General features: G+C 43.8%; 1 protein-coding gene across 1 annotated transcript in view; it reads right to left on the bottom strand.

The window, feature by feature from the left end:
- LGR6 (leucine rich repeat containing G protein-coupled receptor 6) overlaps positions 1–12494 on the bottom strand; it is a 187419-nt gene extending 174925 nt beyond the window's left edge. Inside the window, exon 1 of the mRNA XM_054981772.1 lies at positions 12260–12494. Within this exon, the coding sequence (XP_054837747.1) occupies positions 12260–12483 (224 nt within the window). The 5' untranslated portion in view covers positions 12484–12494. The remainder of the gene's footprint in view (positions 1–12259) is intronic.
- Positions 12495–14215: the final 1721 nt, after the last annotated feature.

The raw sequence follows: 14215 nt of genomic DNA, 5'->3' as shown, positions 1-14215 counted from the left end.
TATATGATATTTTAACAATAACCACTTAATATGATTAATAAGTATTATATATGTGTGTTTATACATATATATACATATATATATATACACACACATACACACACACACATACATATACATATACACACACACACACATACACATATATACATATACATATATATACATACATATATATACACATACACATACACATACACATACACATATACATATACATATGTAATAAATACAATTTACCTATATGAGGTTGGACCTTGGAAGGGGGTCAGGAAGACAGAAACAAGCACCCAATTTGACTCAGCCTGATACCTATTTTTGATCATTCATTGCAGACCACTTCACTGCAACTTACCTGTGTGATTGAATGTGTGCCTCTGAGTTTATGCAGAATGCCTTGTCCTTACCAACAAATAGCCCAGAGGCAAGCAAAGTTTTGGGCCCAAGTGCTAAAAGTAATACAGTGTCTACCTGTGAAGATGCTGATGTGCTGGCAAGTGAAAGGGGGATGACTTGGAGGGCGGTGACTGGCTTGACCACTCACACTGGGAGAGAACTGAGACCCAGTCATTCCTTTAGTTAGGCTGCCACCTCTAGGTTGGGAAATTGTTGGTGGCAGGGTGGAGTTTGGGGATGGTATAATGCCATAGAGACCACACACCTCCCCCAAAGCACCCACTTGCTCTAGGGGAACTGATCTCTGTAGTCTGGAGATCTGTAGTAATTCTGGGAGGTCTCCAGGTCTCACCTGGCAGTTGGCAACCTTATGCAGAACTCTGGGACCTGCTGATAGGCACAAGTTATATCCATTTCTTTCTCCCATGCCTCTGGACAGTTTGCCTCAGTTGCTTGGCAACAAAACCAGCCTTGTGGACGGAGCAGATGATCTGGTGTGCTGCTGTTTGGGGTAGACAACCCCGGGAATAGCCTGTGTCAAACTCCTGCATTCCTCTCCCTCCAAACCTGGAATTAGGCCAAAGGGATAAAAGGATATCATACTGATATCTCTGAATTTCTCTTTACTGAAAAATGACTACTTTGTAAAGAGCCAAAGGGCTGAGAGGACATAATATTCCTGCTGTCTTAAACCACATCACTTCCCACTACTCAAAAAAGAACTAAAATAAATTCGAGGCAAGAATAATCCCTTAGCTCAGTGCCAAGACTACAAACAGGTGAAATGAGTACTCTGTGTAAGATGGGATGCTTGACCAAATGGACTACTGGCATAGTCAGGGCTCTTCTTATGAGCAGAATATTTTTCTCTTGCTGAACTCATATACCTGGCATTATGGAATGAGTTTTAGGTTGGAGGGAGTGACTTAACAAGCTGGTGAAACTCTGGAACCTTAATTGTTTTTGTACTTGTGACAGTGATTATGTAAGAAAAATAAAAAGTACTGTACTGGATCAGAGGTCCACCAAGTCCAGCATCCTGTCTCACACAGTGGTCAACCAACGGCCCTGAGCGGCCAACAAGCAGGGCATAGAGAGCAAGGCCTCCCTCTGATTTTTCATCTCAGCACTGATATTCTCAGGTTTATTGCTTCTGGACGTGCAAGTTCTCTTTAGTTATAAAGGCTAGTAACCATGGATGGACTTCTTCATGAGGCTATTTCATGCCCTTGCTAAGCCCTCTGTCCTAGTGACCATTACTACCTACACTGGCAGTGGGTTCCACAATTAATAGCTATCTGCTTCATCCCACCATTCTCAACACAGTTTTGAACCTTAATCCACACAGCCCTTCAGGCTTTTATGCCCTTCAGCATTTCTTGAGGGAAGAATATAGGTATACCAGTTATATCAAAAAAGGACTCAGTACAATAAGGATACAACTTTTTCAAGGATAGTTACCATGTTACAATTTTTTTTAAAAAGTCTGTTAACTTCACAAAAACATATTTTTATATATTTGGTGTTATACATTTGTAAACTTTGTGGCTTCATAGCACTTCACTCCTGTACAAAAGCTAACCTTTTAAACAATTAAGAAAAAAATCACTAGAAAAATATGAGATAAGTTCCCAGGGAACAGCATTGTACAGACTGAATGATATGAGCCAGTACCAGGTTAATCTCTGGTCCTGCCCCTTTCCTCCTGATTAAATGAAAACCTGAATTTTTCTTAGACACTCCATTAATTAGGGAATTCAGAACCACATTTTCCACTCTTACGTTATTGTCACTCCTGCAGCTCTTTAGGCCTCCCTTTTATCTACTACATCACTTGATGAAATATTATTACCGCTTATGATTTTGTGACTTTATATTTGTGAATTTAGAAATTATTCATTCAGATAATGCAACATTAGATGATACAGTCTTTCAGTTTCGGATGGAATAACAGTTAGTGATAAGAATAAGATCAAATTTCTAATAATTGGATTTAAATACTTCCTATTGAATTTTCTTTATCCCTTAAAGGAAATGACCCTAAGTCTTTGTTATCACACCAGTTTCTCTTTCCTTACAGCAAACTTGTATGGGTAAATTTAACACATTTTTCAACATTATCTTTGTGTCAATTGTATATTTTTGTGTATTAAAAATTATTAACAGCCATATACATGAGGCAAACCAAAACCAATGATAAGGGCAACATACAAAATAAAAAAGAAACTAACATGGCTGTATCAGACCATCCTTAGAGGTATCCTAAAATTTGGTTGGGCACTTGGCACTTAAAACCCAATTCCATTTCAATTAACAATGCTATCCTAAGCAGAGTTATACCCTTCTAAATCCGTTGAAGTCAAATCCATTGGCTTTGAAGGGTGTCCTTCTGTTTAAAACTGTGTTGTAAGTAAGAATGTTTAAGCATATTGGACACATTTTGTTTTTACTGTTTTGAGCTGACTTACGATACCCCCTCAGTGTATCTTGCCATAAAATTTCTGGCTACAAGCCTGGACAAATTTAAGGGCATGCACCTGAGCTCATGAAGACTGCAATCTATGCACACTTACTTATGTGTAAATTCACTGAAGTCTGTGGGGCTTATTTCCGAGTAGAAAAACGTATAGAGCCAAGTTGAACATCTGTTGCTTAAAAGGCTACGGCAGTGGCAAGAGGGAAGAAAAAGCAGTACCTCTGCATCTCAGCAAAGGCTTGGAGACCCTTTGGCCAATTTAAAACGAATATTTGGAGAAGGCATGCTCATCTTGTCTCATGCTCTTGTACTCATGTGACCGCATATTTTTAAGGGGTTTAATGGCAGAGCAGAACCCAATATTGCACTCTTGTCTGTGAGAAAGGGCTTGAGGGAGTATTGCACAGGGCAAAAATAAAAATGCAGTGTGGGAATGATTTGATTGACTGTCCAGAGAAGCCCTTAATGGCACTTGGGGGAGGTTTGCTCCATTTGCAGCTGGACTAAGAGAAGCTTGCGTCATAGCAGTGTTTTAATGTCGTCTGCTTTAAGAACTCTTAACCTTTGCTTCTCCCGCTACATTGCCTTCAGTGATCTCAACAGCTCCCTCAAATAGCCTCACCCTTTCCCTCTTGTGTCTGAACTGCCTCCAAGGCCACCTGTGTGATGCCAATCTCCTACTTCAGTTCCCTCCTCAAAACCCACCTTTCCTATAAAGCTTTTGGCAAAAGCCCTTGTCCCAGTACTCTACTGGAGCTAAGCCTTAATTAATATGCTTCTTCAGTTTATTCTGGCCTCCCTCTCTTTCATTTGCTGTCTCCCTTGACAGGAATTTTAGACTGCAAACTCCTCCGGTCAGGGACTTGTCTTCTTGTTCTATGTAAAATGCAATGCCCAAAGATGATGCTAGATAAATAGATAAATAAATACATTCACATGCTGTAAACAAACACAGCTGCCCTGTGACAAAATGCAAGGTGACACATCTGGGATGGTGTCACCAACATTGTATCCCATTCCACCAGCTGTTCAGAAAGAAATCTCACTGCAAGCTTTAGCATAATTAGGCCAATTCTAATGTAACATGTGATTTTTGTTTCTGCACATGATGGCTTGTATGGCTGTAACAGCCCTGGATCTTTCTAACTGCTAATTGCAAAGCCTGGTGAATTCATTCACATAAAATTGCCTATACAAATACTACACATTAACTTTAGCAATGGAATGGCTCTACTAGAACTTCATCCTGCAGGGCATGGTTGTTGAAGGGAATTTCACAACACTTTGGTTGGGAGCTCTCATAACAAAGCACATAGGAATGTGCATACTATAAAGAAAGGGTGATGTCACACTGTTCCAATGCCACTTTCATAGAAATGAAGTGATGACCTTTTATACAAGGGATGGTTTCTCAATCTTGCTGAAATTTGGGCAACCCAGTAAGTAGAGAGCATGGCTTCATGGCAAACATGTCCAGACTCTTCCAACATTTCCCCCCCACCACTACTGTGTACCCCTTTGATCAAGGAAATAGTTGTGTATGAGCTGTCTAAAAAAAGCCCTGAAGGAGGTGAATTCACTGACCTCTTAGAGCATTACAAAGGTCACGTCCCATATAATCATGATGATGTGAAAGCACAAAATGCCCTGAAACAGTACATTATCAGTAATTGATTTGCAAGGCTCTGCTGATAGTTTACATCTGCTCAAAGGGATAATCCATTTTCCCTGCTTAGTTTCTTATTCTCAACAATAACTTATAGTTGGGTACATTTGATGCAGTCTATGACTAAGTATGTTTTTGACAGTCTTCCTGCAAAACAGGAGCTTCAATGTTGTCACGTCAGACACTTTTTAAACCCTCTTCCTCTATTGTTTTATAACATGAACTGAGCAACAGTCTTGGAGGGAAGGGGTTTCAGTTTTGGAAATATCTCAAGATCCATGATATAAGCTGTAATGATTCCAAGTAAATGTGTGCATGTGTCTTTAAATGCTTGGTTTGAGCTAGGTGAAGAGTGGGGGTGAGAGGAATGAGTGAGCTATATGATTGGTTGACTGAGATTGTGGGCGGAGTGAATGCAGTTTAGACTGAGAGTGCAGGGAGAAAGGAGGAGTCAGAAGAAAGCAGGCTAGCTGTGTGCTGCCTGAATATGTTGGAGTGTTTATGAGAGAAATATAACCTGTGTGGAACCTGAACTGAGCATGTTTGTGAAAGGACACTCAGTCAGGGAAAGAGAGGCCAGCTGTGTGAATGAGAGTAAATGAAGTAACTTTAAGAACTAAGAACTACTTTTATGAAACCAATACGCTTCTTGAAAAATAAACATTTATTTTGTTTTATTATATCCCAGTGTAGCTGTCATTGCTATATCCCATTCATATCCTCAGGGCCACATAGAACTGAGAAGGAGCCTGATGCTTAAACACGTTACCAAAGGGGAAATTTGAATAAAATATTTTGGAATAATACATTTCTGGTGGCAGCAAACTACCCAGAGGGTGTAAGGGGAAGATTAAAAGAAAAATCTACCCCAAAGAAAGTGAAGATCATAACATAAGCATTTATTCCTTCACGTCTTAATTTGCTCTTTGTGCATCTGAGGCTTTATTGCACTATATTTCATTTCTGCCTGATAAAGAATCCTATGAAACTCAAATGTCTACACATTGCTGTATCTACATAAGCTGGTTCAGTAGCATTTCATTTATTTTCTCTCTCTAACTCAAACGAAAGCAGATAGGACTTCTCCAAGAGAAACAGTGGGCTGGAAAATATGAGATTTGGGGCGGGGGGAGGGGGAGGAAGGAGGTAGAGTTACAACATATTCCAGAGCTCCATGACCATCTCATCTTTGGGTTTAGTACTACAGTGTTAAAAATCTGTCATTGGTGATGCTGTCATTTGAATGAAATCTAAAAACCTATCCATGTTTACTCAGATATAAGTTGGACAGAGTTGAATGGAACTGAGTTCCTTTAAATGTACTTAGGTCTGTGTATAAACAGCATAATTCTATATACATGTTTACATGAACATGTCCCACTCATGGAATTCATTAGTAAACATGCACAGAATTGCAGCCTTCATGCAAAAACTGAAAGCATACATTTTGCTAAAATCTTGGTCCCTGTTTGTTTGTTTGTTTGTTTGTTTGTTTGTTTGTTTGTTTGTTTGTTTGTTTGTTTGTTTGTTTGTTTGTTTGTTTGTTTGTTTGTAGTCTGCCTTTCTCACTGAGACTCAAGGGGGATTACATAGCATGAGATTAGTACAATCAGTATCGAGAACATTTCCATAGAGTATCAAGGACATTTCCACAACTATGTCATAGGATTTTACAAAGACGCAGCATTAGCAAGGATCCGATACAGAGTTGAAGAATTGCTGAAACATAACATAATCAATTCTAGGACTGACATTAGATAACATGAAGCACATATTCGAGCAATAGATAATATGCAAGGCAACACTGGTGAAGGAGTATATATTCGAGCAACAGATAATATGCAAGGCAACACAGTGGTGAACTATATGGTCCTTTATTTTATTTATTATTTATTATTATTTTATTTTATTTATACCCCGCCCTCCCCACAGATGGGCTCAGGGCGGCTAACAACATTAAAAAATACATTATAATCAAAAAAACATAAAATCAATAATATTTTTAAAAATCATTAAAATAGTCCAGGAGCAGGCTATTTAAACAAATATTGGGAGTCCGTATCTGGGCATAGCAGATGGCCAAGGGCAGCCCCAGAAGAAGTGGTGGTCTTAGATGGAAGAAGGAGGACACCTGCTGGCACTCAGCCAAAGGCCTCGTGGAACATCTCCGTTTTACAGGCCCTGCGGAACTGTAACAGGCCCCGCAGGGCCCGGATCTCCAGCGGGAGAGCGTTCAACCAGGCTGGGGCCAGGGCAGAAAAAGCCCAGGCCCTGGTTGAGGCCAGACAGATGTCCTTCAGGCCAGGGACCACCAGGAGTTGCTTGTCTGCAGAGCGCAACACCCTGCAGGGGACGTAATGGAAGAGGCAGTCCCACAGGTATGCAGATCCCAGTCTGTGAAGGGCTTTAAACACCAAGATTAACACCTTGAACCGGATCCAGAACTCTACTGGGAGCCAGTGCAGCTGGCACAGCACAGGATGAATGTGCGCTCGAATTGGCGTTCCAGTAAGGACGTTTGCCGCTGCATTCTGGACCAGCTGTAACTTCCAGGTCAGGCCCAAGGGCTGCCCAGTGTAGAGTGAGTTGCAGTAGTCTAGCCTGGAGGTGACTGTTGCATGAATTACTGTGGCCAGGTCCTGGGGTGAAAGGGTGCCAGTTGCCTGGCCTGTCGAAGATGAAAAAAGGCAGACCTGGAAACTAGGGTTGCCAGGCCCCCTCGATCTCCCAGCGGGAGATTGAGACCTGGCTCTTACCTGGGGGGGGAGGGGCGCACGCTGCTGGGAAGTGACGTCACCACGCAGTCTGTTGGGGCGTGGATTGGGCCCATTGTGGGCCCCTGTGGAGCACAGGAGCGTTCCTGCACTCCGCAGGGGCCCACAACGGGCCCGATCCGCACCCCAACGGACCTGATCCGTGCCCATTTTGGCACGGATAGGATCTGTTTCGGCATGGATTGGGCCTGTTTTAGGCCCCTGTGGACCGCGAGAGCGTTCCTGCGCTCCGCAGGGGCCCACAACGGGCCCAATCCGCACCAAAACGGGCCCAATCCGTGCCCATTTTGGCACGGATCGGGCCCATTTTGGCATGGATTGGGCCCGTTGTGGGCCCCTGCAGAGCGCAGGAATGCTCCCGCGCTCCACAGGGGCCCTGATCCAGGCCAAAACAGGCCTGATCCTGGCGGTTGCTGTGCGTGGGGGCGCGCAGCACCACATGGGGCGCGCATGGAAGGTGCGCCCCTCCCACTGGCCAGGTAGGGAGGGGTGGGGGTGGCAGGGTGGGGGCGGGGGATCCCCCGCCCCCACCGGGGGTCTGGCAGCTCTACTGGCAACGGTCGTGACCTGGGCCTCCCTTGAAAGTGTGGCATCCAAGGTCACACCCAGGCTCCTCACCATTGGTGAAGGTTTCAATTGTACCCCGTTGAGGGCTGGGAGCCAGGTCCCCAGCTCAATTGCCCCACAACCCAGACATAGAACCTCCGTCTTCAGGGGATTCAATTTCAGGCAACTCTGATGTAACCATACCGTCACAGCCTCAAGACCCTTGGCCAAGGAATCCAGAGTGAGATCAGACTGGCCGTCCATCAGCAGATAGAGCTGAGTGTCATCCGCATACTGGTGACAGCCCAGCCCAAAGCTGTGGGCTAACTGGGCGAGGGGGCACATATAGATGTTAAATAGCATCTTTAGCATCCTTAACTCATTAGTGAAGCATTTGAGACCCCCTCTCTACAATACTTTCCTCCTATCTGAGTAAAAAGCTTTTTTCAATAATTCAGTTTTGCATCATTTGCGGAAAGCCTGGAGAGTGGGGGCTCTCCTGACCTCCTCAGACAGGCCAGAAAGACAGGACAGAAGAAGCATGACTGCAACCAATAGTGGCACATGGGTTTTAGATCTGCAGCCAGGCTGTGAAATTCCAGAAACCTGTGCAGAATCTTGAAGCCATTTGCAAAATTATTTAAGAGCTACTGCTGAACTGAATTCCTTTTGCAGTTGCACATGAGTGGAAAAACCCATCCCATATGTGTGGGGTTCCCCCCCCCCGTTTCCCCCCCCCCCCCGCCCCTGCCAAGAAAACAGCATTGGGTGCAGTTTCAGATCAGTTGAGTTTCAGAATCACAGAGTTGGGCCACAGAGACCTTCGTCCAACAGGAGTTTGAACTCCTGTTTTCAGACCTAAACATAAGGTGTGGATGAGCATTTGCAGGTCTTCATGTCCCTTCCTGTCACCAGGGTACGGAGTACATAGCTGGCCACCCTTCATACTTCTGGCTTGGATTCAGCAATGTATGAACAGAAATGTGAATGGACATAGCCCTTAAAAGTCCTGCCTGTCCTCCAGTGTATCTGACTGTCAAAGTGAGACACTGACAAAGTGAGACACTGTTGCATTCTCCAACAAATAGAGCACTTTCCTCCCTATATTTTATAACATTCATAAATTGCTTGTACAGCATCTTGAGCAAATGGGGAACTAGTTTGGGTTATACTAAATTTGACTTTGCTCAGCTTCCGCGAGGATCCTAGCACCTGCAGAAATCTTCCAATGGATCCAAGCCGTTATATTGTGCAGTTGCATTGTGTTCCACTTAGCCCCAAGAATCTACCTTCTCATTTTGTAAGCCATATGGAGTCTTGCTATAAATGTAGATCAAACTTTCAGCCCCATTTCAACACATTCATTGCATTTGGGAAGCAGAGCATTTGCAAATACTGGCTCCAAAATGGTAGTCCAGTACCCCAGAAATAACCAGGGACCAGCATCACATAGGAACATGAACCACTTGTCAGATTTGCGCCTGAGTGGACTAGGATGCCTTCCTTACAAAATATTTGCAGCACAGGAATGGCTTCCACAAACATCTGGCAATGGCGCCACCACATGTCCAAACCAGGTTACTTTTTGCAGGAGGGAAGCTTCCTAGAAAAACAAAACTAAACTTACTTTGCCCAAACCATCCTCTGACTCCTTGGAATGGATTTGTTCAGAATGAGAGAAGGGTACAAAGCAATTTTGATCAGTCCAGGTCAGAGAAAAATTGGGTTGAAAAGGAACATGAAGCCCAAATTGTATTTTACAAGTATCCCCCATATTGTAACCATCATAATGATTTGTGAGCCACTGTCTGGTCAGCTAGAGAAATCTTTTCTGTTGCATTGTATCTTCTACTTAAAAGTCCTGCCTGTCCTCCAGTGTATCTGACTGTCAAAGTGAGACACAGGGATTTCTGTTGCATTCTCCAACAAATAGAAAAACAAATCAAACTCTCTTCTTCTTTGGCTCATGCAGTCAGGAATATAGTGTGTGGTATTTGGTAGTCTGGTAGAACTGTTACAAAAACTTGTGGTTCCTTAAAGGTAAGCTACACCTTACATGCTATACATAAGAGTGCCCTAACAGCATTTTTTAAAAATACAAAGCTGCTTCAGGGGGAGAAGAGTAAGAGTGGACAAAAGTGATACTTAACCATTTCTCTCCTGCTGTTTCCCCCACTCTAAATCACCCCAAGAAGATCTTGACCCACAGGAATCCATGTTTGTGCTTTTCTTTCTGCATGGTGCAACATACTTAACTCTGAGATCATGCACACTAGCAGGCCAACTGTGCCCAGATACTTACTTGGTGCACCTTCTACATTCCTGTTCTCTGTGGTCTGGTCTTTGTGGGTTCACCTGTGGGGACCACTCATTTAGATATTCCCTGAGGGGGTTGGCTTTGGTGACCTTCTGGTCACTTTCAGCCCTATGGTTCCATGTCCTAAACCCAGCAGCCCCAGCTCAAGCGCTGGACAAATAGGACAATGGTTCTTAGCTGTCTGCCAAGCATCTTGCTGCCATCAAGGCTAGACATGAAGCAATCCAAAGAAGCTATGAAATGAGTAACATCATCATCATCATCATCATCATCATCATCATCATCATCATCATCATCATCAACAACAACAACAACAACAACAACAACAACAACAACAACATACCACCCTTCTGGACAGATTTATGCCCCGCTCAAAGAAAGTCAGTGTTGTTATTATCCCCACAATACAGCTGGGGCTGAGGTGAGTGGCCACCTGTTGAGCTCATGGCAGTAACAGGAGTCAAACTAGCAGTGCTGATTTGTAGTCCGACCACTTAACCGCTATGCTACAACAGTTTTCTCAGCTGAGAAATAAGAGGATGGAAAGGTGAGTGGTGCAATCTGGACTTTTAACAGAGGACTTCTGTGTCTTGCGATGTGCTTGGTCATGACTAAGGAAAAGGCTGCATGGAAAGGAGAGGTGGTGAGGGAGCCGGGGGCCCTTGACAGTACTTTTTAATCAGCAGCAGCCTCTCTCTATAGCTGATGGCACGCAACTCGGAGTGGCCTGCCTTGGAAAGCTTCGCATATTCCTGAGCCTGAGTTATGATTCAGTCAAACGAGTTTGTGGCACGTCTTTGGATGTAATGTTCCTACTTCTAAGACGCGCTCTGTGGGGCCAATATCCTCAGGGTACCATGGGTGTGTATGGCTTATTCTAGCAGAATCCTTGTGTGTCATGCTTCCCCATCAGCTATGAAAGCATCCTTCTGAAATTGTATCTTTCCTCCCTGACTCTTTCCAGGGGGGGTCAACATGGCATTACTACTCAGACAGACAGCACTGAGGAGGGTAAAGGCATTGAGACAGGGGAGAAGAAACTGGTACAACCTCTGGGGTGAGCAGGCTGTGGAGAAAAAAATGAATCCTCCCTCTAAGGATATGAGTACCCTCTTCTCACGTATGCATCCCGCTTTCATTGGTGAGCAACCTTCTCCTGAAGAGTCAAGACTCAAAGCCAGCTCTTTCACCAAGTTATCTGCTGTAAGCACTAGGAAATACTGCCTGTTATAGTGCTGTTCTGGGAATAAGCAAGCTTTTAATAATCAGAGCCTCGTGGGCAGCCCTCCTCCCAAGACTTTCAGCGTTATCTTCATGCATCAAAATCGGTCCAGTAAAGTTCTGTGTTTTCTAAATCTTTAGTGAACAAATATATCGAGTGACTTATCTCTCATTCAAACAAAAAGCACCACTCCTGACAGGCTCCCCAGGCTTTTTGAGTTGTCCCCTAATCCCAGATAGATAAGCTCCTAGAGAGAGCCTCACTGAGACCAACACAATGTCTTGGTGCAACTTGAAAGCCGTACGTCAAACCTTCTTTCCCTTTAATGTTTTAGGTTGTAGCTGGCAGAGCTGGAAAATGTTTCCCAAAGATCACTTAACTTTCCAAGTCACTGGGAACAAGCTGGATCCTGACATTCCCGGAGCCTGCAAAGCCCTAAGTTATCGCTGCCTCTTGAAATGTTTGAAAGAGGGGATCCCATAGCAGTTTGCAGTAATTACTCAGTATAAATACTCCATTATGCTCCCAAACAATCAGAATCAGTCCAGCAAACAAGCTCTGTCTCCTCTGATCCATAGCAATCAAGAACTAAAGCATGCAGAACATCACAATATAAACAGGCTTTCCAGAGGACCACAAGGGGAGTGCGTGGGGGTGGGAGGGTGGGAAAGAAAAAACGAGTTGGCTCCCTAGGTCCTGTCATAATAGCGGGCTCCTCTTAAAAGTTATTCTTGGTACTAATGTGCAAGTGGAAAACTTTTTTTTAAAGCAAAAAGTGGCACCAAAATGCCAGACTGCCAGGCAAATCAGCGCTTCCCTCTCACTCTGCCTCTCTATGGAAAGCGAAGCAAAGGATACTTACAGATAGGCTGTGAAGGAGCTCAGGCTATCTGGGACAGAAGTGAGAGCCAGCTCTGAGCAGTCTACTGACAGCATGATGCCATCTTCCTCGCAGTGGCACTGGGGTGGGCAGGTGGGCACGGCACCTTGCTCCATAGACACAATCTTGAGAGTGGCAGAAAAAGACAGGAAAAGCCACCAGGGGGACGGCTTAGCCATCCTCGGTCCAGCTGCAGCAGCAAGCATGCCGTGTTGGAGAGTCCTCTTCTTCCCCAACTCTGTCTCCCTCTGGCCTTTGGGGGGAAGTGAGCCGGCTCCTTAAAGACAGCTCTCCCTCACTCTCCGGTGTTCTTCCTTGGTGCAGAAGGGATGCAGCCAGTGAAGGGAAGGCATTGTTGAATGCTCTTGGTTATTGGGTTTCACACAGGCTGGGCTGGGCAGGGCAGAGAGAGATTCATATGGGAGGAGTTAGAAGAAACTTTCTTCTCACTCCCTCTCCCTCCTTCAGAGCTGGCAGGAATTTCATTCAAAAGGAGAGAGAGAGAAAAAAATAAAAGACCTGTTAATAGCTTAGGAACATTTTTTTTAAAAAAAAGATACTGGCACAAGAAAAGAGGAATGGAGGACGTTTCAGGGAAAAACTTGGAAGACTCACAGATCCACTTTACTATCCCATTCATTAGCCTTTAGATGCCACTTTGTACATTTTTTGTGCTATATCCATGTTATGTGTGTATGTGTGTTTAGTGTGGGGATATTATATATCTGCCAAACGAGAAAAACACTGTATGCTTCTAACAAAGTGGCCTCTGATCTACAGTTGGATATTCCATATATCTGTGGATGCCACAAGGTTTTTGGTTGTTCTCTGTGAAAGTATATAGTTTTATTTTGATCCTTCAAATACATCACAGCCTGAATATAAAAAACACTTTTTAAAATTCACACTGGAGACTGTCATTGATCTCACAGTTTCTTCCCACAAGCCAAGGACGTCTGATTCCAACTCCACTCTAGTACTTCCTAAGTCTGCACAACTGACCAATGGGAGCAGACTAATGGCCTCAAGATCATGGCCTGAAACAGCTAAAATAGCTCTCTCTCCCCCTTTTAAAACATTGTCATATGAGGAATTCTGGAGAACCTGAAAGCTTGCACATTGTTTTGTGTCATTTTGGTTGGTCTTGATAAAGCATATCACATGGCTTTTGTTTTGGGAAAGTCCTTTGGACCAACACAAAGTTTAGTTAGGCATTCCTAGTCCAGGGAAAGGGTCAGAGATATGGTTCACACATAACACCAAACAGCACCATGTAAATAAACCTTATGCTCATTGATGTATTTCATCTTCCCCTCTCCCCATGTACAGACTCAATTAAAGGAGCAAGATTCAAGTCAAGTAGAATCTTAAAGATCAACAAGATTTCCAGGATATAAGCTTCCTTCATCTCACTCAGTTAATGACTTCCTCATCAAAGCAAACCATAGTTTGTCATTAAATCCAAATTGCAAACTCTGGTTTGCGCTTCCTGTCCCAATCACAGTTTGATCCTGGTTTGCAAATGATGGCTTAGAATGACCCTGCAAACATAATTAGTATAGCTGCCTACTGCTGGAGGCCCAGTGAGGGACAGCATTTCTTGTGCTTTTTAATTTTTTTTTTAATAACTGCACCTGCCAAGTGACTGTATTATCATCCAGCCCCCCACCTCACCCACTGCCAATTCCCCTGCAAAATATTGACACTAAGGCAAGATGGTCATCTAATCTGGTCATCCTAAGAGATAAGGAAAAGAACTTATCCTACTTAATATTAGCTGTTAGTTTGGACTCAAAGAAGGATGCTGCTGTTGCAACTTGGTACTCTTTAAAAAACGGAACCTGGAATGTGTGTGGTTTAGGCCACTGGCCCAATGACCTTCTGAGCCCTGTAAGGGCCAGTTGTGTGTTTGCACTGCTTTTGGCTTGTGTTTACATC

The sequence above is a fragment of the Eublepharis macularius genome, chromosome 5 (assembly GCF_028583425.1).
Source record: "Eublepharis macularius isolate TG4126 chromosome 5, MPM_Emac_v1.0, whole genome shotgun sequence".
Taxonomy (NCBI): Eukaryota; Metazoa; Chordata; class Lepidosauria; order Squamata; family Eublepharidae; genus Eublepharis; species Eublepharis macularius.
Note: the sequence above shows the minus strand (reverse complement) of the source record. Positions and strands in the feature narration are given on the sequence as shown.